The sequence below is a fragment of the Danio rerio genome, chromosome 25 (genome assembly GCF_049306965.1).
Source record: "Danio rerio strain Tuebingen ecotype United States chromosome 25, GRCz12tu, whole genome shotgun sequence".
Lineage (NCBI taxonomy): Eukaryota > Metazoa > Chordata > Actinopteri > Cypriniformes > Danionidae > Danio > Danio rerio.
In genome coordinates, this window is record NC_133200.1 from 17,260,539 (window position 1) to 17,286,353 (window position 25,815).

Here is a 25,815-nt window from a genome sequence, read left to right on the forward strand (position 1 = left end):
GATCGCGACAATGTACATGAAATAATTCCAAAATTCAGGGATCCATGTTTACATTGTCACAAAATTGCATATAGCTGAAAATTTAAGTTATTTGTTCATTTTTATGTACAGAATTGCTAGAATATGTGACACATTTTTGGTCATTAGAACAAAGCCGTTATGACATTAATATCCATGATAACGTTGGCTACCATATTAATGATGTGAAATTTGAATGCTCTTACATATATGCACCCAGTCAACCAACTGAACTTTAGCACTCTTTGTATTTAAAGATACATGACACTGTTGTCATGACTCTGGATTGAAAGCTCCCCCACATTAGTGAGAAGAGGCAGCAGGAGAGCAGCTGTGCGTGAGGTGGAGAGGGTGTTGATTAATAGGATCTCGTCCTCTATAGGAGGCCTCTGGAATCCAGCACAGGATGTTCGCATCCCCATAATCAGCGCTGCACACTACAATGCATGCTGCGTTGCTGTAGAGAGTGAAGAGCTAGATTGTTTCCCGGAGGATGTTGAGAATGTTTACTTTTTCTGATGTCTTTAATAAATGTAGGATTTTTTATTTTTTTTTACATTTCTTCTGAAATTGTGAGCCATGAAGCCAGAGTGCTGCTATTCGATTGCGGAACTGTTTTAATGCCGACTTTACACAGCAAAGAAGCTTTTGAAGTGCCAATTAGGTATCTAAGACTTTTACGTTTTACTTTATCGCTGCTCAGAGTTGGCGTAAATGCATTTATACAACAAGTTCAACTGTATACAGGTACTACAACCTTGACAAACATCTGACAGCTGTGACCTTTATATTATTTTCCTTAACAATAATAAATCCTAAAATTCTCAAATAGCAACTTGAGCTCTCAATGTTATTTTATAATCCATTTAAAAATTTATTGAATTGTGGGAGACATTTGAATTAGTCAGTTGATAACTAGAGACTCTTCCTGTTTGGATCATTTGATAACTGGAGTATCCTTTTGTTTGGATCATTTGAATCAGTCGATGGATACATGGAGACTCCCTCTAAAAAGATCATATGAATCATTTAATTTTTATTTGGAGACTCCCTCCGAGTGAATCATTTTGAATTAGTCAATTGATAACTGGACACTTCGGGCCCTATCATACACCCGGCGCAATGTGGCGCAAGACGTGACACTAATGTTGTTATCTAGTTTCAGCTTGGCACAAGAGTCGTTTTGACGTATTGCGCCATGCTGTTTCAATAGCAAATGCATTTGCGCTCATATATATATACCCATAGGTATTCTGGTCTAAAAAAGGAGGCATGTTGAGGCGCATTGGCGCGTTGCTATTTTGAGAAACTATAACAGATTGTTCAATAGACCAGAACAAAGCCGGTCTAAAGTCCAGTGTAGAACGCTTTAGTTGTGCGCCTTGCTTACACATTGCAGATTTATAGCAATATGCAAATATCTTTACATATGAAAAAGAATGAAAATATTAAGGATATAAATAGGATATAATAAGGATATAAATATAAAGGATTAAAATATTAAAACAGTAGTATTTTCTAGCCTACACAAATATAAAAAGCCATACTTTCATGCCTTCTTCATCTCGGGAGGCTTTTTCAGTTTATTCAAAACAATTTGCTTTTGTATAATATCATTATTATTAGCAGTATTATTTATTATATCCATATTTATATTTGTTTTATTAAATACAAGCTTAGATTTGCCCACCTGTTTCAGACCATATGGGGCTCAGCATGTGTATTAGGATACAACTTTTTTGAGCACACTTGGTTATTATTGTTCATTTATTCGTTTGCTGGAAATTAAAACTGAATTTAGAAATAGTTTTAAATCAAATCTTTGCGCTAAACAAAAGAACCTAATCATTTATAGGCCAATGGATGTCTGTGCGTACAACACATTTCCATAGAGTGAAAGTGAAAGTAAAAAATATGGAGGCTCATCTCTCATTCTCACCCTGTAGATGCACTGTTTAACTGTTTTCTTGCTAGTAAAACGCTTAGTTTTTCCACTTACAAAGTCTGTCATGTATATATGATATTATATGATATTTCATAAAATAGTTCTTTAACTTTTATTTTATTAGTAAACCTTTAGGGTGGCAGGATCAAGAATGATAATTATTTTATTACAAGTCTGCAAGACTTATTTGAGTTAATATTTAGGTTATACACTAAAATATAGCATTTAAATTGTTCATGGAGCTGAATGCATTAAATAGTCTGTATAAAAAGTCTAAAAGCAAATAGTCTAGCCTTTATAACCAAATTATTTAACAAAATGTGATACAGCGGTAAAATATTTGTAATCTTTTAATAAGCATGATGTGTACAAGACAGAGAGGATATAAAAAGTTAATTGTTTGCTTTGAGATTTGTGAATTGGAATTTGTCCAATAATAAACCCGCAACACACATGGTTGTTGTCATGGGGTGAACTCGGCCAATCGTGTAATATCGGTGTCATCATAGCAGCTATAGCAGTCGCTCTTCAGAAGCTACACTAGCTGAATTAGTCGTCTGATCTTGAACCGCTGTCACGGTACTTTGATGCCACATGTAAAAGTCATGTGGCGTGGTCGCGTAGCGTCAATCCGGACAAGCTTTCTAACCATCAGGCAATGCTTTTAGACAGATTTCAATAGATCTACGCAGCGCTGTATGAGGTCAAACGCACCTAGTCAATTAATAACTGGAGACTCTTTCTGAGTGGATCATTTAAATCAGTTATTTGACAACTGGAGACTCCCTTTGAGTGCATCATTTAAATCACTGAATTTTTATTTAGAGTCTCCCTCTGAGTCAGACTTCCTCAGAGTGGATCATTTTGACTGATTTTGAATTGTCATTCGGGGCGAAGCAGTGACGCAGTAGGTAGTGCTGTCGCCTCACAGCAAGAAAGTCGCTGGGTCGCTGGTTCGAGCCTCGGCTCAGTGGGCGTTTCTGTGTGGAGTTTTCATGTTGTCCCTGCATTCGCGTGGGTTTCCTCCGGGTGCTCCGATTTCCCTCACAGTCCAAAGACATGCGGTACATGTGAATTGGGTAGGCTAAATTGTCCATTGTGGGTGTGTGTGTGGGTGTGTGTGTGTGTGTGTGTGTGTGTGTGTGTGTGTGTGTGTGTGTGTGTGTGTGTGTGTGTGTGTGTGTGTGTGTGTGTGTGTGTTTCCTAGAGATGGGTTGCCGCCGGAAGGGCATCCGCTGCGTAAAAATTTGCTGGATAAGTTGGCAGTTCGTTCCACTGTGGCGAACCCGGATTAATAAAGGGACTAAGCCGATCAGTCATTTGATAACTGGAGACTCCCTCTGAGTGGAATATTTGAATCAGTCATTTGATAATTGGAGACTCTTTCTGTTAGGATCATATGAATCCGTTGTTTAATCACTGCACGGTCACTCTGGGTGGATCACTTGAATCATTAAAATATTTTCTGTAGTCTGGTCTGAGTGGATCTTTTGTATTGATGAATCATTAATTGAAGTAATGAAGTAAAAGTTTTAAAGTAAAAATACAGAATTCCACCGCCACTATACCGTCTTTATTGCTGTAATTTTAAGCAGACACAGAGCAGTCTTAGCTATGTTGGCAATGTAAAGTTTTTGAATTCAGAAGTTTAAAAGAACATAATTTAATTAGAAACAGCAATATCATGAGGAAAAAACACTTCTTTTTTTTTGAGGTCACTGTATTCAGAAATAATTTGTTATCTCTCACCCAATGTGTCCTGTTTCCTGTAGTATCGGAGCTGCAGGAGGAGGGGATGAACGCCATTAATCTCCCCCTGAGTCCCACACCTTTTGAGCTTCATCCTGAGGATATCATGCTAGGTAACAAACCTGTAGCCCATATTCTTCAACTGATGCCCCCTCTGGTTAATAATAATCCCTTACACTTTCCACTTCTCTTTTTTTTTATTTCAATGTCCTGTCTGTCTGTCTCTTTCACAGAAGAAAATGAAGTGCGCACCATGGTGGATCCCAACTCGAAAAGTGACCGCAAACTCCAGGAGCTCATGAAGGTTCGTTCTGAAAGCCAAAAATGTCATCATTTGTTTGTTATTGTCTTGTTTTAAAATAATGAACCTATAATTCTGTATAAATTAGGTGCTCATCGACTGGATCAATGATGTTCTGGTTGGCGAAAGGATCATTGTGAAAGACCTGGCTGAAGATCTCTATGATGGTCAGGTTCTCCAGAAGCTCTTCGGTAAAAAGTCTTTGTCTCTCTGTACTATATAGACGCTTCTGATGGAGAGTTTTTTTTTTACTAGTTAATTGTTTGATTAACTAATTGCCGGTTTTGATTTGATTTTATTGTGTTTGTTTTCTTTTTATTGGAATTATAGAGGTTATTTTACAGGATGGTTGCTTTCCAGTTGTTGTATAATGTCTATTTTATTACATTTGGTCATAGTGTGTATGTTTGGTGGTTATTTTATTGGTTTTATAGTATTTATTTCACTTGACTGCTTCTAATTGATTGTGAAGTGTTTATTTCACCCTATTGGTGCTAATGATTGGTTATATATTGTTTATTTTACTTCTTAACTGCTTCTAATTTGTTGTGTATTGTTTATTTCACCATATTGGTGCTTCAGATTGGTTATATAGTGTTTATTTTACTTCTTGACCACATCTAATTGGTTGTGTAGTGTTTATTTCATGGTATTGGTGCTTCAGATTGGTTATATAGTGTTTATTTTATTTTTTGACTGCTTCTAATTGGTTGTGTAGTGTTTACTTCACCATATTAGTGCTAATGATTGGTTGTATGGAGTTTATTTTATTTCTTGACTGCTTCTAATTGGTTCTGTAGTGTTTATTTTATGGTATTGGTGCTTTTGATTGGTTATAGAGTGTTTATTTTACTTCTTGACTGTTTCTAGTGGGTTGTGTAGTGTTTATTTTATCATATTGGTACTTTAGATTGATTATAAAATGTTTATTTTACTACTTGACGAGTTCTAGTTGCCTGTGTAGGGTTTGTTTCACCATATTGATGCTTCAGGTTGGTTATATAGAGTTTATTTTATTTCTTGACTGCTTCTAATTGATTGTGTAGTGTTTATTTCACCATATTGGTGATTCAGATTGGTTATATAGAGTTTATTTTATTTCTTGACTGCTTCTAATTGGTTGTGTAGCGTTTATTTCACCATATTGGTGATTCAGATTGGTTATATAGAGTTTATTTTGCTTCTTGACCTCCTCTAATTAGTTGTGCAGGTTTTATTTCACCCTATTGGTTTTAATATACGGCTAATTTTACTATATGGCTGTTTCAGGCTGTTTATACATGGAGCTGGGTAATTATTCTGGTCGATTTTCATGCACATTTTGCCATTAGCCGCATTTCCACTATCGGGCCATTGCGAGCCAGGGCTTTAATCGGGCCGGGCCGGGCCAATAGCCCGGGAGGTTGAGAAATGAGGCTGAAATCATGTCGCGTTTCCACTGTCGGGCTAGTAGCTCACAGCGCGTCACGCAAACACCGCCCACAGAACGTCCCCGAATCAAACGTCACACAACCCGCCCACTTCAGCGAGAATCAAGCAGATAAAGCACACCATAGAATCATCACGAAACGAAACCATTAAAATGAAGACAACCGAAACAAACAAACGACACGTTACTGTACAGCAGTACATGAAATGTCTATACGCACAGACCTGTGTATTTCCATTTATTACATTTGTTTACTCGCCGACCGACTGTTGGCATTGTGCATGTATTGCTCTCTCCACTAACGGAGGGACCAAACACAGAGAGCACACACATCCATAATATAAAGCCACAGTAATTCTCCTTTATAACTCGATATGGCATGTATTTTATAACATCCTCGTTTTGATAGAAGTCGTGTTAAGTTTTCAGCACAAGAGATTAAAATATAGCCATATTTGTTGCGCTCGGCAGCTATTCACTAAAGCTCTTCATTTAAAGTTTAATTTATAAATTTAACCACGTCATATAAAAACATAAACAGTTGTTTGAGGATATAGAGCACATTCTGTGTTTGGACTTTCCCCCATAGGTATTCGGTGGGCCGAAAAAGGCCAGCCGCTGGCCCCAAGAAAGCCCCACTTTGGCCCGATTAGGCCCCGGAAGTGACAGTGAAAACCCCACTGGCCTTGGCTCACTCGTTTTAGGCGCGATAGTGGAAACGCGGCTATTAAAGTTCTCCAACAGGTGCTTACAGCGGCATTGTAGTTCACAGACTAAATGAAAATGAAAAATGACACATTACTAATCAAAGTTGATTTAACTGGCTGATAATGAAATTATGATAATCAGTCTGCAGTAGTAAATGCTGCTAAATGAAAACAACAGCTATAACAAGGTTTTTACTTAAAACTCACTTCATAATTTAGTTGTGTTTGAATTAAATCCTTCTGTGAGTTGTTTTTGTCATAGTGTGATTAATTGTCACATTGAATTAATGAAAGCAGTTAACACCATGTCCTAACTACAAAATTACACACCAAACAATTTGTCTGTCTGGAGCAGACATGACACGACAGAAACATTAAAATACAAAATAAAACATGGTAAGATTTATAATCTAATTAATACACGTTAAACCTCTTTAACATTATTAAAAGTACATTCTGAGTGACTGATATTTATTTTGAGTAACAGTTCTAATTTTCATTTTTAAACTATATGTTAGCTATTTAGTTTATTATTTTTATGATCTGAGGTCTATCTATAACTAATACTTTTTCGGTATAAATGTCACAGAAAAAAATGTATTCAAACTTGCATGAATAAAGCATATAGTCAGCACCTGAGGGCTGATCATTTTCATACTAGTTTATGCAGTTGTTCAACAACGACATTTAAGAAATAGAAACTGTTTCTAAAATAGAATTTTCAGGTGTCGCTGTTGTGGATGGTTAGGAGAAAAACTCCTTGTAACGTGGAAAATGAGAACTGTTATAATGCATTGAAGCGTCACGTTACATGTAGTTACACATGTACACTGACTGCATCCGAAATCACCTACTACTCAGTAGGTACTACATTTGAATTTGAGTTTGCTAAACAGCCATTATAAAAATATGCTCTATATATTATGAATGCGAGTGAATGGAACTTAGACCTACCCGCATAAGTTGCATCACTTCACTTCCAGCTTCCATCGGATGCGCACTTCAGATTCTCAGTGGAAGTAGTAGCTCATCCGAACGCTTACTGTTTTTTGAATTCCTTGAATTTGTTCATACTACTTTGCTCACATACTGTTTTTATTATTGTTTTGCGTAATATATGGAAGTATGTGATTTTGGAATCTGCAACAGTGTTAGACTCTCTGTTTCTGGTGTTTGTCTTTGTGGAAATTTGGAGAGTTATCATGCAGGAGCACCCTCTGGCCTTCTAATGAGATTTAAGGCCTGTTAACATGGGGACGCTTTTTCCTTATGTTTTCCGTCAACGTTTATTGCCTCAGGACTAAATAAAGGGCGCCAATGTGATCATGCACACCAAGAAGCAAAACACCAGGCGTAAAACCATAATTTTCGAATAAATGCCTTGTGCTCGTTTTTTTGTTTTGACGCTCCGTATCAAAACCTTCTCCACCAATTAGATTGGCAAAACTGTCAATGCGAGCACACATTGAAAAAGATGCCCAGAGACGATACTGAACGTGGAGCTGCTTATTGCTCTGGTGAACAATAATCAATAACCACGGTGACTGAAGCTCTGCACAAGACTTTTGGCCAGCGGAGAAATTAAAATGGTTGTGCCCAACTGAGTCTGGTTCTCTCAAGGTTTTTTTCTTCACTCCTATCAGGTGAAGTTTTTTTTCCCTCTCCGCTGTCGCCACTGGCTCGCATGGTTCAGGATTGGTAGAGCTACGCATCGATGAATTTGCTCTTCAGTGTTTGAACTCTCAGTAATGATTTTAAATCACACTGAACTGAGCTAAACTGAACTGAACTTAAACACTAAAAACTGAACTACACTGTTCCAGTTACTATGACCATTTATGTGAAGCTGCTTTGACACAATCTACATTGTAAAAGCGCTATACAAATAAAGCTGAATTGAAATTGAATAATCATTTCCTCATCGCTAGAGCTGGAGCTGCTATTTGAACCATCCATGCTTGTTCGAATCGCCAGTAACCTTAACAACAAGCGTGTCAACTTTCTGTCTTTGTCTTCCGTGTTCCAAGCGGGTGTCAGAAGCTTAAAGTTGTGTAGCGCCATCTAACGTCAAGTGACGAGTGATTTTGCATACTCTTCTGCTCGACGCCAGTGAAAATCGCTTGGGTTTGAATCCGGAAAAACATCTCGAAAAATGCTGACGATAAGCTCAAACGAAAAGCTTCCCGGTGTGTACAAGCCTCAACTAGTGATCAAAGAACTGTGCTTGATGTGCATGACTATCACTGCTTTGCCTAATCGCATTTAAAATTTCATTTCGATTTTAACCCGACCTACTTATACAGTGTTTATTTCAATCAATGGCTACTTCTGATTGATTATACTTTGTTTATTTGAGTACATGACCACTTCATTCATTTAGTACATTTAAAGGGATAGTTCACCCAAAAATTTGGTCATCATTTACTCTCCCTTTACTTGGTTTAACCTGTTTGACTTACTTTATTCTGTTGAAGACTAAAGAAGATGTACTGAAGAAAGCTGAAAAGCTGTAACCATTGAGTCACAAGTTTTTAACCTTCTTCAAAATATCTTCTTTAGTCTTCAACAGAATAAAGAAACACGCGAGTGAACCATTACTTTTATTTCAAATGTACGGCTGCTTCTAGTTGATTATGTAGTGCTTATTTTAGAAAGCGAGACTAGACTTTAAATTAATAATGTAGTATTTATTTTACTCAGTTAACATTTTCTAACTGTTCTACAGAGATGTGTATTTGACTGAAAAGCAGAGAAAGTTTTTCCTCGACTCCTCTTTCTTCCCCTCATGTCGATTCTGATTTAGACTTGTGCTTCCATTCTGTAGAAAAGCTCGAAGGTGAGAAGCTGAATGTGGCAGAGGTGACCCAATCTGAGATCGCCCAGAAGCAGAAGCTGCAGACGGTTCTGGAGAGGATCAATGACGCCCTGAAGGTCTCTACCAGGAGCATCAAGTGGAACGTCGACTGTAGGTCTTCAGCACGACTCTTTTAAATGATCCTAAAATAGACAAATCCAAGGTTATGTGCTGTAAAATTTGGAATTATTTTGATTAGACATAACGGAACACTCCACCATTTTTTGGAAATAGGCTCTTTCCTTCAGAGTTAACCAGATTTTTGAATGCATTCAGTGTGTCTAGCAAGAGCACTTTTAGCTTAGCATAAATCATTGAATCAGATTACACCATTAGCATTACACTCAAAAATGACAGAAGAGTTTTGATAGTTTTTCTATTATGTAGTTGATTCCGTTTTTCCTTGTTATTTCACCCTAGCAGCCACCTCGCCACGCTTTAGCAACCACTCAGAACACCCTAGCAACCACTTCGCAACGCCTTAGCAACCATTCAGAACACCTAGCAACCACCTCCCAACGCTTTAGCAATCACTCAGAACACCCTAGTAACCACCTCGCAACGCCTTAGCAACAACTCAGAACACCCTAGCAACCGCCTAGCAACACGCTAGCAACACTTTCGCAACCACCTAGCAATGCCTTTGTAACCACTCAGAACAATCTAGCAACCGCCTAGCAACCATTTAGAACACCCTAGCAACACCTTAGCAACGGCCTAGCAACACCTTAGCAACTACCTAACAATGCCTTAGCAATTGCCTAGCAACTACTCAGAACACCCTAACAACCACCTAGCAATGCCTTAATAACCACTCAGAACATAGAATTTACCTACCAACACTTTAGCAACCACGCAAAACACCCTAGCAACCACCTAGCAACACTTTAGCAACAACATAGAACACCTTAGCGACCTAGCCACAATCTAACAACCACCAGCAACACCATAGCAACGACATAGAACACCTTAGCAACTGCCTAGCAACCATTCAGAACACCCAAGCACCCGCCTAGCAACACATTAGCAATGCCTAAGCAGCAACTCAGTACACCCTTGTAACTGCCTAGCTACACCCTAACAACCTCTAGCAATGCCTTAGCAACTACCTAGCAACACTTTAGCAACCACTCAGAACAGCCTAGAAACTGCTTAGCAACCATTCAGAACACTCTAGCAACCGCCTCGCTACACTCTAACAACCACTAGCAATGCCTTAGCAACCTCCTAGCAACACTTTAGCAACCACTTAGAACAACCTAGCAACCATCCAGATTACCCCAGCAACCACTGCCTAGCAAGAAACAAGCTAACCCAAACTAGAAACATGTTAACCTAATTTTTTTTTCAATTATTTCCACTTTGAAACTACTTCAAACTTTCAGAGGCTTTCTCAAGACACCATAAAGTTTGTCTATGAACTTTACTAGCTTTCATATGAATTTGAATGAGTCTTTTTGTTTTGTTTTGTGTGTTGTTTTTTCGTCTGTGCGCTGTTCTATTGATGTCTGTAAATCCAGATTTCTACTTTTTTTTTTTTTTTTGCATGTATGGCTGCTTCTGATATGTAATATCCATAACCAAAATGAGATTATAGAGATAATTGTACTTCAGTCTTGGTACAAGCTTTAAATAGGAAAACGCAATAGTTAAACTCTAATCTTTAACTCAAAGGGATTTGTAAAATGAGCCTACTACTACCCCCACCACCACCCCCCCCCCCTCCAAAAAGAGGAGTGTTACTTTAAAGTGTCTACTTAGACATGCTGTGCTGCCCAAAAACAGCTTTGCAACAAAGTAACGTCTGTTTAAAGCACTATTGATGTGTGTTCCTTGTAGCTTTGAGCTTCAAAGGCTTGGAAAACACTTAAGGTGATGTAACAGTGTCTTTTAGAGGATTTCCGTCCCTCTTCTTATGTGGAAGAGACGCTAAAGAGATTGCAGGTTGTTTTATGAGGCAGAAAGATTTATGCACCATTGATTTTCGTATTAAATGGAAGCGGAAATCAATCCTTAAGTAACAATTCGCCGAGCTGAGGCGACATCTCTGCTTGTTTTGTGCCAATACTGGTTTTAATTCATTCAAGTGAAGCCAGGGAATGTTAACTCTTTGAAGTAATCTATTTTGTTTTCTTGAAATGTTCTCTAGCCGTTCACGCTAAGAGCATAGTGGCCATCCTTCACCTGCTGGTGGCACTCTCACAGCACTTCAGAGCTCCAATAAGACTGCCTGACCATGTGTCTATTCAGGTGGTTGTGGTTCAGGTATGTAGTTTTAGACTGGGATTTTCACTAACTGTTCCTAAATCTTTGCCATTATAGTGGTAGATGTGGAGATATGACTTTAAATATGTTGTTTCTTTCTATACTGAATTAAATACAAATATTTATAGTCTTTGGTTTCTATTGTCAAGGAAAAATCAAAAAGGTTCTTTCAGATTTGGAACTCTTAATAGAATGTTTTATAGAATTAATATTCTTAGAATTCAAATATAAACATTATAGAATGTTCTTACAAATCTTACAGAACCTTCTGGAGAATTTATAGAATGTTATTAAAGAATGTAAACATTATTTCTAGATTTATATTTTCTAGATTTTTTCATATATTTTTAATTTATAGAATTTTCTTATATAATATAAATGTACTTTTAAAATCTCAAATTTATGCATTTTCAAAGAATGTCCTTAAAACATGTGAACATTAAGTATTTTTTACCTAAAGACTGTTTTGCAGAAACTATAATTTAATAGACTTTAATTGTAAACATTGTAGGAACATCTGACAGAATTGATACTCTAATAGAATGTCCCTATAGAATGTGTTGGAGAATTGAAACATTCTTCAGATCTGTTTTTATGGAATGTAAACATTAAATAGTTTTTATAGAATGTTCTTTTAGAATGTAAACATCTTTTATAATTATTTTAGAATGTTATTGTTACTCCCCCACAGTCCGAAGACATGCGATATAGGTGAATTGAATAAGCTGAATAGGCCGTAGTGTATGTGAGTGAATGCTAGAGTGTATGGGTGTTTCTCAGTGTTGAATTGCAGCTGGAAGGGCATCCATTGGGAAAAACCTATGCTGGATAAGTTGGTGGCTCAATTCACTGTGGTGACCCCTGATTAATAATAATAATTTGGGACTAAGCCAAAAAGAAAATGAATGTATGAATGTTATTGTTACAATGTTCTCACAGGATATTCTAGAATAGCGATTCTCAAACTTTTTTTTCATCAAGTACCACTTCTGAAAAAAATATTCTCTCCTGAAAAAAAAATTCTCTCCAAGTACCACCAAAATGAGCAGTATTGAAATACAGTAGCGTAGTAGACCAAATTAAGCAACTACAGCTCTGCACAGTTCAAAAACGTGGCAGATTAATTACTATTATTAAGAATATTTATTATTGTCAGCCACTTTAAACATTATAAATAGTCTGAATGTTAAGACTGTACTGTGCTTATATGTAAACAAAAAAAAAAAAAACTAAAAACGTCAACATTTAAATTAAAATGTGCTTTTAAAAGTTAAAAATGGTAGGTTACTGTTATTACAAGGTAAAAATACAACTGCTGTACTTAAATGTAAAGAATTAACATATAGTAGCCTGTTCATCAACACTTAGAAATGTTGCCTGGACCTCATAATTATAGGCTGTATGTCATCATATTCATATACAAATCATTTTTCAATAAATTTTGTAATATGTAGCATGTACATATGACATAATTGATTCCTCCACGTACCACTAGAAGGAAGCCCGCATACCACTAGTGTAAGAATGTTCTATTTAATTCTTATAGAATGTTCTTAACAAATGTAAACATATTTTCATCTCATTTTCTTGTAAAACCTAAACATTCTTTAAAAATCTCAAATAAAATGTAACAAAACATTGTATAATTTTTACACACTTTTTAAAAAAAAAAATTTAATGTTCTTAAAATACTCTGTAGGACATAATTTATTTGGGTTTTTAATAGTAAACATTGTAGAAAACTCTGACATATTATTTTAGGATTGATACTCTAATAGAATGTTTCTGTAGAATGTTTTATAGAATTGAAACATTCTTCAAAACAGTTTTTATAGAATGTAAACATTAAATAGTTTTTAAAGAATGTTCTTTTAGAATGTAAACATCCTTTTATAATTAATTTAGGATGTTGTTGCTACTCCCCCACAGTCCAAATACATGCTTATTCAATTCAACTATATGGCAATTTTTTTTAGAACATTCTTACAGAATTGAAGCTCTTTTACAATGTTCTTAAATAATATTCAAGAATGTTCTTACAGAATTTCAAAACTTCTTGAATTCTCAGAGAAGGTTGTTAGACTATTTCTCTTTTAATTTTCTTATTAAATGTTACCATTTTTATAAAATCATTTTATAAACATTTATAACTAAACAGCTAATCAACACTTAAACCAATACATTTTGATAAAATGTAAACATTGTACAATTTTTACAGAGGTTTCTTATAGAATTGATGTTTTCTTAAAACGTACAAGGGTGTCCAAACTCGGCCCTGGAGGGCCGGTGTCCAGGAGAGTTTATCTCCAACTCGCTTCAACACACCTGCCAGAAACGTTCTAGTATATCTAGTAAGAGCTTGTTTAGCTGGTTCAGGTGTGTTTGATTAGGGTTGGAGTTAAACTTTCCAGGACATCGGCCCTCCAGGATCGAGTTTGGTCACCCCTGCTGTAGGACTTCATCATTTTAATAGAATGTAAATGTTGAATAATCAGAAATGTTCTTTGAGAATTGATGCCCATAATCGAATGTTCCTATAGAATGTTTTATAGAATTGACACATTTTTCAAAAATATTTAGAATTCCAAATTTCTTATAGATATTCTAGAATGTTAGCATCCTTTTATAATTACTTAAAATTCTTATAAACATTTCTTACAGAATATTCTAAAGGTTCCTTAAAGTTCTTAAGGAATATTAGCATTATTTCTAATAAAACTTTTTTATTAAATGTAAATATTCTTATAAAATCTCTTATACAAATTTAAATGTTACTTTCCTAAAGAAAGTTCTGTTGAATTTCATCATTCCAACTCAATGTAAGAATTGTAGAATTACCATTTAAATGAATAAATCTTATAAACATTTGAGTTTATTATAAAAAATCATTCTTGTGTATCGTTAAACTTTAATCACTGATAATAACTTGTAAAGTAATGGAAATTTATTGAAAAATAAAAAGCTTGAGAATTCTGTTATCACTGTCTTCATCTTATGTTTCATGTTGTGCTGTTTTCTCATCACAGATATTTTCATAGGCGAACACTTCAAATTTCTATAAATTTCTGACATGTGCTTTCTTATTTGTTTTATCTTAGAAACGTGAGGGAATTCTTCAGTCCCGTCAAGTTATGGAGGAGATCACAGGCAACACAGAGTACGTAACTGCAATCTCTGTAAACAACAACAATGCTGGGTTCCACACAATCGATTTGTCCTGGGACAACATGAAGGAATTAATAAAGGAAATAGTTAAACTTGTTAGTTTTTACGAGTGGATCGAACATAAAACAATTAAGTTCTCCCAAAAAAAAAAATCCCAACAATTGTTTAAATAAGTAGTTTGAACAAACAGCAAACGTCATTTTACTAAGTGTCAATATCAGCCTTTAATAATCTTCCACCCCTTTTATGAAGACTCCTTTCATATGTTTCCATCATTCTGCGGTGGATCACTGATTACAAGATGGTGTTTGGATTAGCTTTGCCGCTGTTTTGTTTCTCACACACACACACACACACACACACACACACACATATGTGCACAGCTGACTACAGAGTCGTCCAGCAGGCACCTGGCAGCTGGGGAGATAAGTGTGTGTTTTTGCACGTGTGTGTGTTTGTGGACTTCCCGAGGCTGTTATCACACACAGTATAGCGGCTGCCCAGGCTGAGGGCTGGCAGGAGTGATTAGAGAGTGAGGAGGAGGGGGGGCCTCATGGGGAGAAAGCACTGTCCAGGGCTGTCCCAGACTTGCCCGATCAATTTGATCACCCTTCCACATGCTCAAATGACAGCCGCCTTTCGCACCTGGATTTCAGCAAGCGTAGCATTAGCAGAAATTCAATACCTCCCATTGTTTTATAATAGATGAATGAGAAGTAGGAATTCACAGTATTCCGATTATGTTAACAATTGTAGCTTATTTTGGACAATGTAGATACCGATGTTTGATTGTGAACTGTTATGTGTGTGTTTTACATAACAAACACTTGTAGATTTGTAATTGATATGTGATGCTAAAAGTAAGGCATATTGGCACAATATTCCATATTGGTTGATGCTGATTTTTCCGTTTAATTCTTTATCAGAAGATTTATTGGACACGATTATGCTTTTTTTTTGCATTGTGGATATGCACATAAAAATCAGTTGGTTGAAATGCCAAGATACACATTTATTTTGAAAATGCACAAAAATGAAACACATTTACCAAACAAACTCCAGTATGTACATTAAAAGTGTCATGTAATTTTGTTGTGATGGTAAAAATGTCGGTGAGTGGACAAACCAGCAGGCTGACTGCATTGTAAAACATCTCAAATGTTTATTTTGGTTATTCTAAAACACCTTAACCACTTTAGTATTAGTGTTTCTTTATTATTAATTACGTATTCACTGTGTGTCATATTGTTTTCTGAGGCGTTTATTAAATGAAGAAAAAATTCACGCAGCTTCTCCTACCCAAGCAAATTTCTTTTTTACTGTTGATATTTGGCCCTGGTTAATCAATCGATTTTGTTCTCTTTGACTCATTTGATGGAAACGCTGCTTTATTTGCTCGTCTTTTATGCAATATTCTAGTTTTGCACATACATCTAATTTGAATCCTTGGATGGAAACTTGGCTACTGTGCATCCATAATTAAATGTATAACTTGAAATGATTAACCCTTATTAAAATTTTTACAAATACGGATAAACTAATCAATTTCTGTTGATCAGTTTTTAATAATATTCTGAAATTAAGCATAAAAATTTACATTTACAAGTACATTTTTCACATTTCCAAAAACTTATATCAATATGTTTAATTAAAATAAAACGTGTGTGTGTGTGTGTGTGTGTGTGTTTATTGTTTATTTTATTTTTTGCTATATATTCTAAGTAATGTATTTTGATTATATATTATTATTATTGATTATATTATTATATAATATTATTTATTTAAATTTAATTATTATGGGGCTTTTTAAAGGTTACCTAAATAATAAATGACTGCCATTTAAATGTGAAATATTTAAATTTATTGTTCATTATAAATCGTTACCAGTTAATTGTAAAATCTCTGATATGGGCAGAATAATCTTGTATATACATTTTTGTTTTCTAACAGTGTACTTGTGTTTTTTTATCATATTTTAATAAATGTATTTTTATGTTTATAGGGCATTATCTGGAAGGCATGGTAAGTATACAGAAAATTTCTATCATTTACATACTACATTCTCAGAAATAAAGGTACAGGAGCTGTTACTGGGGTGGTACCTTTCCAAAAGGTACAAATTTGTACCTTAAAGGTCTATATTAATACCTTAAGGGTACATATTAGTACCTAAAAAGTACAAAAGTGTTCCTCTTAAAATTTTTAGGTACTAATATACACTTTTGAGGTACCAATATGGACCCTTTAAGTACAAATATGTACGTCTTGAAAAGATGCCACCCCAGTGACAGCTTGCGTACCTTTATTTTTGAGAGTGTACACACAATGAAATTGATTATTTTCATCAAGGATGCATTAAAATTGATCATTTTGTGTGTGTTAGTGTGTCATTTTAAATGTCTATTTTAAATTAAAAATATGTATTACATTAATTTTCCAAATATTAAACTTCAACTTTGCTGTTATAGGGAACTGTTTTATTTTCGAAATATACTATAATAGAAGTGTTTTTACTGTGTTTTTGATCAAATACACTTAACCTAGTACACGGTCTCTTTGAAACATTTAGTTGTTGTCTTATACATGCACATATTCTCTTTCAGAGCGTGATGCTTTTGATACATTGTTTGATCATGCTCCCGACAAGCTGAGTGTGGTGAAGAAGGTATGAAAGAGCACAAATATTAGCTGAATTGACATCCTAAGGCATTCCTGACCACACATGCATCTGCTTTCCACAGACTCTAATTACCTTCGTCAACAAACACCTGAATAAACTCAACTTGGAGGTCGCTGAACTGGATACACAGGTAAATGGATCAACGCGTTTTGTAATTAATATGAATTGAGGATCAAGCTATGGAATATCAAGTATTAGAGTCATTATTATAAATGTTAGCAGCTCAATGTAAGACCGTCTGTTCAGTAAATCAAGTGCAATTGTAATTCTGTCATCATTTATTGCCTTTTCATGTCGTTCCAAACACGTTTAACTGTGCCAGACACTCATTTACATGGTATTACAGTGGTGAACTAAAGCTTTAATTATCAAAATGGACAGTCATCAAACATATAGAGAAATCTTTAATAACTTTACCAATGTTTGTGAAGGCTTTTGAGAAAATAGTTTGGTGTAATGTCAGTGAAAAAATTTTAACTCCGCAGTCACTACTTAATTTTTTTCTTGTCTATGAAATCACATAGAAGGTAAATCGCATCTTAATGAACTACTTCAAGACATGGGCTATTTCTAATTGCAGCAAACTGTTTGGAATCATAAAAGTGTCGAAAAAGATGTCCAAAATCTTTACACGCATTGACCCAGAGCCCTATTAAATGCATGTCTCTGATGAGAAGATGACGAATGATTACTGTATGTTGTCTGCAGTTTCCTTAAACACCCTGCAGGCACTTGATGTCAACATGTCATATTGACGTTGTACCCCAATGTCGTGGGAACGTTGTATTTTGATTGGAAATGAAAATTGAATTGATGTCAAAACCCAATGTCAGGCCTACGACGTCAACGTCCAACCTAAAATCCACTAAATATCAAGTCTAATGATGTTACAGCTTGACGCTGGATTTTGGTTTCCATACCTGATGAATAAATGTCAGTATTTGATGTAAATAAGATGTGGGCTTGATGTTGGATTTTGGTCACTTTCCAACACAACCTCAAATTAACCAAATATCAACGTCATTTGATGTCTTTATTGGACATCAAAATAACGCTGTACTTAGACGCTGGTTAGACATTGAATTTTGGTCACCTGATGTCATTTCCTAAATCTAACCTAATATTAACGTTAATGATGTTGTGTGCCTGCTGGGCAATCAAATGCACTACAAAATGTGATGTTTACACACTTCCACAAATTACAGCGTAATACTCACTACTCTAGAGTATTTTGGAAAGGTCTACTTTTTACTCATACATTAAGTAATATTTACAACAGATACTTTTACTCTACTTGCACTACAATTTTAGTCAAATATTAGTACTTTAACTTAAGAATGATTTATTCAGTACTCTGTCCACCACTTTTTTTAGACATTAAAACGCACGTTAATATTAGCAAAACAACCTTTTATAGTTCATAAAAAAACAGTTGCTGTCTGCGAAAACGCTGAAAGAAAACAACCTTTTTTTTTTAAGATTTATTTTTAGTGGATTTTGTTTTGCCGTGCGCGTGTGTGTGTGTTTTCAGAAAGCAAAGTTGTTGAGCGATATCTGCAAATGTCTGCAAGCAGGGACTCGAACACCGGACACAGCTTGCGCATATAAATTCACACGTAAATAGACATGTGAACATTTTGAGTTTAATTCATTCACACGTTAAATTCACTTCCCAATAGATGGGAATTTGCATCATGGGCAAGGCTTCTGTCTCTCCAGGGACTCTAGTTTTATTGCTAATGGCTAACATGGATTGTATTGAGAAAGAAGCTGTGCTTTAGGAAGGCTGAAAACAGTGTATTTTAGTTTGGCGCCATGTCTGAGTCCTCTAGATCCTTTCAGAGGTTCACACAACTCTGAGTTCATCAACTCCTCCAGAAACTATACCTGGTTAAGGCTATACCTTATTCATGATTTATTCATTATCAACCCCCATACTATAGCAAGCTCCTGATTAGTTAATGTGGCGGGCATCTCCGATAAAGTTCAGACTTTCCAAGTCAAGCGATTCGGGCATTAAGTGCGTCAACCGCGCAAAATGATCAATTTGAGTCATGTAATTTGTGTCATTTGCACGAATAGCGCCACAGAATGTTTTTTCGCATCTTTGTAACTTGAGTCTTTGACTTAACATGTAAACCACTCATGCTTAATGCTTCATCTTGTCTGGTGTGAACTCACCATTATGACATGTCAACACATCGTTATTGGTGCAGACAAAAAAAAATAATAATTAGATTTTTTTTACCTTTCAGTCACAATTAAAATACAATTACAAACACAATTTGTTTTCAATAATTTCCCGAACCCACAAAATAATTTTGTGTCACATGATTCTTTAAAGGTCTATCTAATTTAGATTCTGATATGATTCTTTAATGAATGGAGCATTCCAAAGAACAGCTTTTCACAGAGTTTGAAATCTGTAGTTACTTTAAAAATATCTGCTTTAACCAATTGCATGCATCCTTTCTCTGTTTTATGTAAATACGTACAGGACTTTGTTGTTCTGACCGATGTGGGTTTGTAGTTTGCAGACGGTGTGTATCTGGTTCTGCTGATGGGACTTCTGGAAGGATACTTCGTCCCCCTCTACAACTTCTTCCTGACACCTGAGAATTTTGACCAAAAGGTATAATATAGCAGTTCATCTGTGGTTAGCGTGCTTCATAGTAGAAGCCATCGTGATGTGCTGTGTTGAGTGTCACTGAGGGGGTGGTGCTGACACTCAGCCCAGAGTACAGGCTGCTCACCTGGGTCACATCCAGCAGGCCCGTCCCATGCCAACTGGGCATGTCGCACCAGGATGCATCTGTAATCTGCCTCTGCACAGGAAACGGATAAGTGGAGTGATGTGTAGCTGTGTTATAATATCCAGTCCTTGTGTGTGGATTTCAGAGATAACTGCTTTAGGTCCATCTAATGTTCAGTTTGGGGGAAATCCCTTTTTTAATGTCCACCCCACTTTCTCACAAATATGATTGCTTCTTTTTTACCTGCAGGTTCATAATGTGTCTTTCTCCTTTGAGCTGATGCAGGACGGTGGAATGGAGAGGCCTAAACCCAGGCCTGAGGGTAATTATGGCTTTGTTTTCTGCAAGTCCGTTGCATCATTGTAATTGTGGGGTTTTAAAAAGATTAGTGTTGTCAGAACTGTACTGGGCTGCTTATATTTTACGTCTATCAAATGCTGCTTTTTAACATGAAAGTACAGTTCTTAAATGCTTTAAATATGAAAGATCATTTAAAATATATGTATATAAAGTTGAGGGCAAAATTATTTGCCCTCCTGTGAAATATTTATTCTTTTTCAAATAGTGATATTAAGGAAATTTTCGCAGTATTTCCGATAATATTTTTTCTTCTGGAGAAAGTTATATTTGTTTTATTTCTGCTAGAATAAAATGATAGAACAACAGAAGCAGTTACTAATTCACTAACGTCACTTTAGAGCTAGTTTCTTTCTGCCAACACAGCACACATTCCTGATATTAGAGTCCCATCTCACACTCAACACACTACAAATATTATAGTATAAATACCGCACTACATCATACAAAAGACAGAGATCGATTTAAAATACCACTTACCAGTGTAATAATGATTTGATCAGCTGTTTTAATCTTCTAGGGGCTTTTTGTGCAGTTTCTGTTGCTATCTTATCGATAGACAACGTCAACCGTCTTTGGTCTGCTCAGTATGACAGGCTAATGGCTGCCGACGTGTTGTCTCTCAGAAATGATAAATATTTCAAATAGGCACTGTCCTTTTAAATAAACTGCATAGTTGCAATCCAAACAACAACATTCTTGACTAAAAAAAACCTCAAAAGTACATTGTCCAACAGCAGCAATATTTTTCAAACTGTAGAGTGCTTGTCGCTGTATGTGGGCGGAGTAATACACAAGGGTGAAGGGTGTCCTTTATAGAGAAGATTCATTAAATCCATTATAGATTCTGCCAAATGCATAAATGTGAATTAATTGTAAACAGATGTACAGCTTAGTATATGTTGTTATTATTATTATTATTATTATTTCAAGTGTTCAAAAACTAGTCTTTATAAAGTGTGTACATTTGGGTGTCCTTGAAGAGTTATTACATTATCACTCATTGCATAAAACCATTTTAAGCTTCAAATCCACTAAATCATCAGAACTAGAGAATCTGTGCACTATCTGTGTATGTTATCTGCTCAAGTGCCCTAAAACGAGGCAACTGTAACTACTAAAAAGGCTTTTGTTCTTGAGTAATTTAAATCTTTTCTGTTTCATTCCAGATATTGTGAATTGTAACCTAAAATCGACGCTGCGAGTTATTTACAACCTTTTCACCAGGTACAGAAACGTGGAATGAGCCAGAACGGGAAGCCTCTATTGGGAACGCTGTTTTCAGACTGATGGACAAAATATGCTGTTAATTATACCCCTATACGTACGACTAATAATGGTTTGAGTATTTTCTTTCCTCTTGTCATCTAGATAATATAAAACCACTCATAAAAAAAATGTCTTTTGATGATAGCATTCCATTCCTAAGATGATGCATGGAAAGCCTTGCATAACTCCGGCTTTTATTTGTGGAAATGCAATTAGCTGCTTAATGGTTTGAAATGGATTAATCCTAAAGTGCCTTTGCAGATGTATGAAAGAAATAACCCAGCTTTACAGATACTATCTTATATATTTAATCGCAGTATTAACTCTTTTTATTTTTTACCCTCACCTTGCATGCGCTTTATGTACTGTAAGGTTGCTTTATTTTAAGCAGATGTATGTACTGTATGACCAAATTATCTTAAAGGAACAGTTCACCCAAACAATAATAGCTCTGTATAGGAGATGCCCAATGTAGGGGCCCATGGGCCAAAGTTGTCCCATTGTAACCTTTAATTTGGCCCAACATCCCAACTGAGAGGAGAGTGGGAATGATGGAGAGGGTTGAGGCGAATTCCTTTACCACAGAGAGATCGTCATTTCTAATTTAACATGTTTTTGTTTGTATGAGGTCCCTTTCATTGCTGCTTGCAGCTTTAATTTGTTAGTTTTATTGCTGAGCTACAAAAAAAGCAAACTGAAAATAAAAGTTTCAATTAAATGTTGTAAATGAATCTGATTTATTAAAATATAAATAGATAGAAGACTATGCAGAAGACACCCGGGAGCAAATCAAGGTAAAACTAGTGTAATTTTTTTTATGAATGACATTGTTTTGTTGTTACTATATTAAGTAAAATGTTACTATAATACATAAAATGTAAAAAAAAAAAATACTATGTGTTAGTTAATATAAAGCAATTTTTTGAGTCGTTTAAAAAAATTATTAAATAATTTAGGAAATTACCCATGGCATCTATATTTACTCTCAGCTCCGTAGCCTTAATCAAGGTTGGTTTTTGACATTTCTTAAAAAAAAGTTTGGGCACCCCTGCTTTATATTTTACTCACAAAGGACTTTCTTCTGTCAGACGAATGCATTTGAAGAAGTTTTAAATTTAATCCTGGGTCTTTCATGCTGTATAATAGTGATTAATAGGTGCTTTTTTTCTGAAGCTTCCATAAATCCATCATAAAAATTACCCATATGACGATAGATGCATGTGTTATAAAGCAGATTGATGTGTTTTTGTAACACAAATATTCATATATACGTATATAAACTCAAATCATGCTACTGTCGAATGTGTTCTTTGACTCGACATATGATGTCGTTTATAGCGGAAGCTCTACTGAGAGTAGTCGAACGAGAACAATATTATACTGTAACACTAAGCCAATTTGTTTTTGAGGTAAACGAACTGGGGTGCTTTACCGAAAACCATCGTTAGCTAAATAAGGTTGCAAGTTCCGTCGTTACAAAGATAGTTTGTTGAATTGCCATTTCTCAAGTCTGTCGTTCCAACAAATATTCGCAAACTGCATCGCAAACTTGTAAGCTCAGGAGCTGTAGTTAGACTCATAGTTCATGGTTGTGTTCTATTCCCAATTATCCTCCCTATGCCCTTTTCATTTAGAATGTTTCAACATTTGAACTTGGAATTAAAAAACAAACTAAGTCATCACTCAGGTGTAATTTGCTTTTAAAGTATTTTTACTGTTCAGATCTTCATGTTGACAATTGCGTTGCACTTTGAAAACATTTATGCCATTTTGAACACAGCCATGGCTCATGGCGAAAGGTATAGGGGATTTATTATTTAAAAGCAGAATTTATGTTATGTCTCCAAAGCTTGTGAAAACAAAAATATAGGCCTAGCATACATTATTGGTTTTAATTTATAGTAGGTTATTAATTGAGGATCTGTGTAAATGTATCTGTACTGTATATGACATGGGCCTGTTGGTTAGAACATTTCTGCAGTGGTCAATTGTAAAAGTAGACTTTAAAATAAATAAATAAATAAACAATATCTTACTTAATAATAATGATATTAAGTAGGATTTAATTTTTTTAATAACTTTGCCTGCTGTAAATTAGGCCTACAACTTTTAACGATTTATATGATCTATATATGAGATTAGAATACTAGGTAACTAAGGGATTTTATATGGAACATTCTCTATAATATTTGTAAAGGAAGCATATATAGGTCCGATATGTGTTGTTTATATATTTCAGTTAATATGAAAAAGTGCATGTTTTTTTTTTTTAAATATTCAATTTTTTTTTTTTTTTTAATGTGTGATCGTTTAAACAATGTCATCACACGGCAGTTCGTAACTTTTTGATTTAGTGCCGATTTTAATTCATATGAATTCGTACGATCTCATTTGAACAATTTAGTGTGATTTGCTTATTCCCTAATGATGGTTGGGTTTAGGGGTGGGGTAGGGTGCCATGCCTCCTTTTTAAAATTGTACATTTGACTAAATTAGCCACTAAACTGCCAAAATGTAAAACAGTGATGTTTTTCTCGTGAGATCAAGCTGTCATATATATTGATGTGCAAGTTCGCCAGCCACTGGAAGTCATTGATTTGAGTTTATAATTTAAGAATTCTAAATATTTTTGTTACAAAAAAGCATTAATACTCCTTATAAGACATGTGTAAACCAGCTAGTAGAGTATGGGTTAGTTTTATGACAGATTTATGCGCAGATTTTGGAATGTTTTAAAAAATAGCCACTATATATATATACACAACACCATTAAAGGATAACATTTAAAACTAATGTGACTGTGTTCGTCTTAGAGAAGAAAGGCTCATACACTAAGGATTGCTTGAGGGCGAGTAAATTATGGGCTAGTTTTATTGTTTTTGGGTGAATTATTTCTTTTTTTTTTTGTCATGTTTTGTCTTTTTAAAAAATTTTTTTTTATAAATGTCCACTTTGATAGTCTGTACGCTTAAGCCAAAAATATTTGGCTCAATTTGTTATTTAAAAACAAAAAGATTCCATACTAATTAACTTATTTTCTTATGTCTTAAAACATGGTGTCTTGGATCAGTATTGGGAAACATTTGTATGTATAGTAAACCCCACACACAATTGAATTGGCAGTCGCACAGCTTTTATATTTTATGTTTATACCACATTTCGTGGACTTCGTTCTAGTGGTGTGATTTTGTAAATCTAAATTTTCATGTTTTATCTACATCTGAATAAATGTTACAAAATCTACATTAAACGTGGATGAATCATGTAGTGCATTGTGATTGTCCGATTTCTATCTTTCCATTCCATTTCCTCCCTCTCTGCCAAGTGCTGTACTTTACGCAGTCTTGTCACTGATAGACTCGGTTCACTTCACTCACTGGAGCAGATGCTTACGCCATTCAGAAATACCGCAGGGATGACCAGCAGACATGGGTCCTCTTTGTCCTTATTTAAGTGGAAGGCTGTTTGGGGGTAATTTACTTCTATTCAAAAAACCGTCCGCATCCACATGAGGAGCCGATGCTTGAAAAATCACTTTAACATTCTTATTGGATTCTTTTGAAATGGCTGCAGATCAAATTGATGCTCTAATTTGAACTCTCTAACAGTTGGGCAGACTTGTTTTTTATTTTTATTTTTTTTATAACTGCTGATAAATATGACAAAAACAAACATCCTAATATGGAACATCTGTCTCATGGCAAAGGCTTTTGCTTTACACAATACCGGGTTAGATTTTTCAAAGCTCTTGAATAGAAATGGATTCATTCCTACTGTCGGAATGGCTGATTTTCTCAGAAAATTACTTTCCTACCTGAAGTGTTGAGATTCTTGTGTCTGGTTTGCTATAGAAAAAAAAAGATTTTGTATTACCTTTAAGAAAATCTTAGTCATGATTGACTCAATCCTTCACTTATAATTATATAGAGTTTCTATGCATTTGCCAAGATGTTTCGGGCAGTTTATAAAAGTCGCTGCATTTAGCCATTATAAGTAACACTAGTGGTCATTGAGTGAACTGCAGCCAGCATTTCTTGCGCTCACAATGTGATTTCAATTTTTTTTTTTCTTCACCTATTGGAAATAGGAAGATAAAAATGTCTCAAAGATCACATAATCAAGATTGAGATTTTCTTTATACATTTCTATAAAAAAAATGTCAGACTGAGGTTTGAATTGTTAAAATTGGAAAAAATACATGAATTAGTTTGAAGCCTTCAGATTTAGGAAGGTACAAAAAATAATGTAATTGTACAAGATATTTTTGAGTATTTTAAATAGAACAAAAACAAGCACATAAAGGTAACTCAGCATTTGTGATAG

At 35.1% G+C, this 25,815-nt stretch overlaps 1 protein-coding gene across 1 annotated transcript in view; it reads left to right on the forward strand.

The window, feature by feature from the left end:
- The window catches only part of parvaa (parvin, alpha a), a 28,562-nt gene extending 6,179 nt beyond the window's left edge, over positions 1-22,383 (forward strand). The window contains 12 exon segments of the mRNA NM_001002872.2: positions 3,736-3,825; positions 3,946-4,016; positions 4,102-4,204; positions 8,974-9,114; positions 11,153-11,268; positions 14,367-14,425; positions 16,436-16,455; positions 17,037-17,098; positions 17,175-17,243; positions 19,644-19,745; positions 20,116-20,188; positions 21,393-22,383. Of these exon segments, the coding sequence (NP_001002872.1) occupies positions 3,736-3,825; positions 3,946-4,016; positions 4,102-4,204; positions 8,974-9,114; positions 11,153-11,268; positions 14,367-14,425; positions 16,436-16,455; positions 17,037-17,098; positions 17,175-17,243; positions 19,644-19,745; positions 20,116-20,188; positions 21,393-21,469 (983 nt within the window). The 3' untranslated portion in view covers positions 21,470-22,383.
- Positions 22,384-25,815: the final 3,432 nt, after the last annotated feature.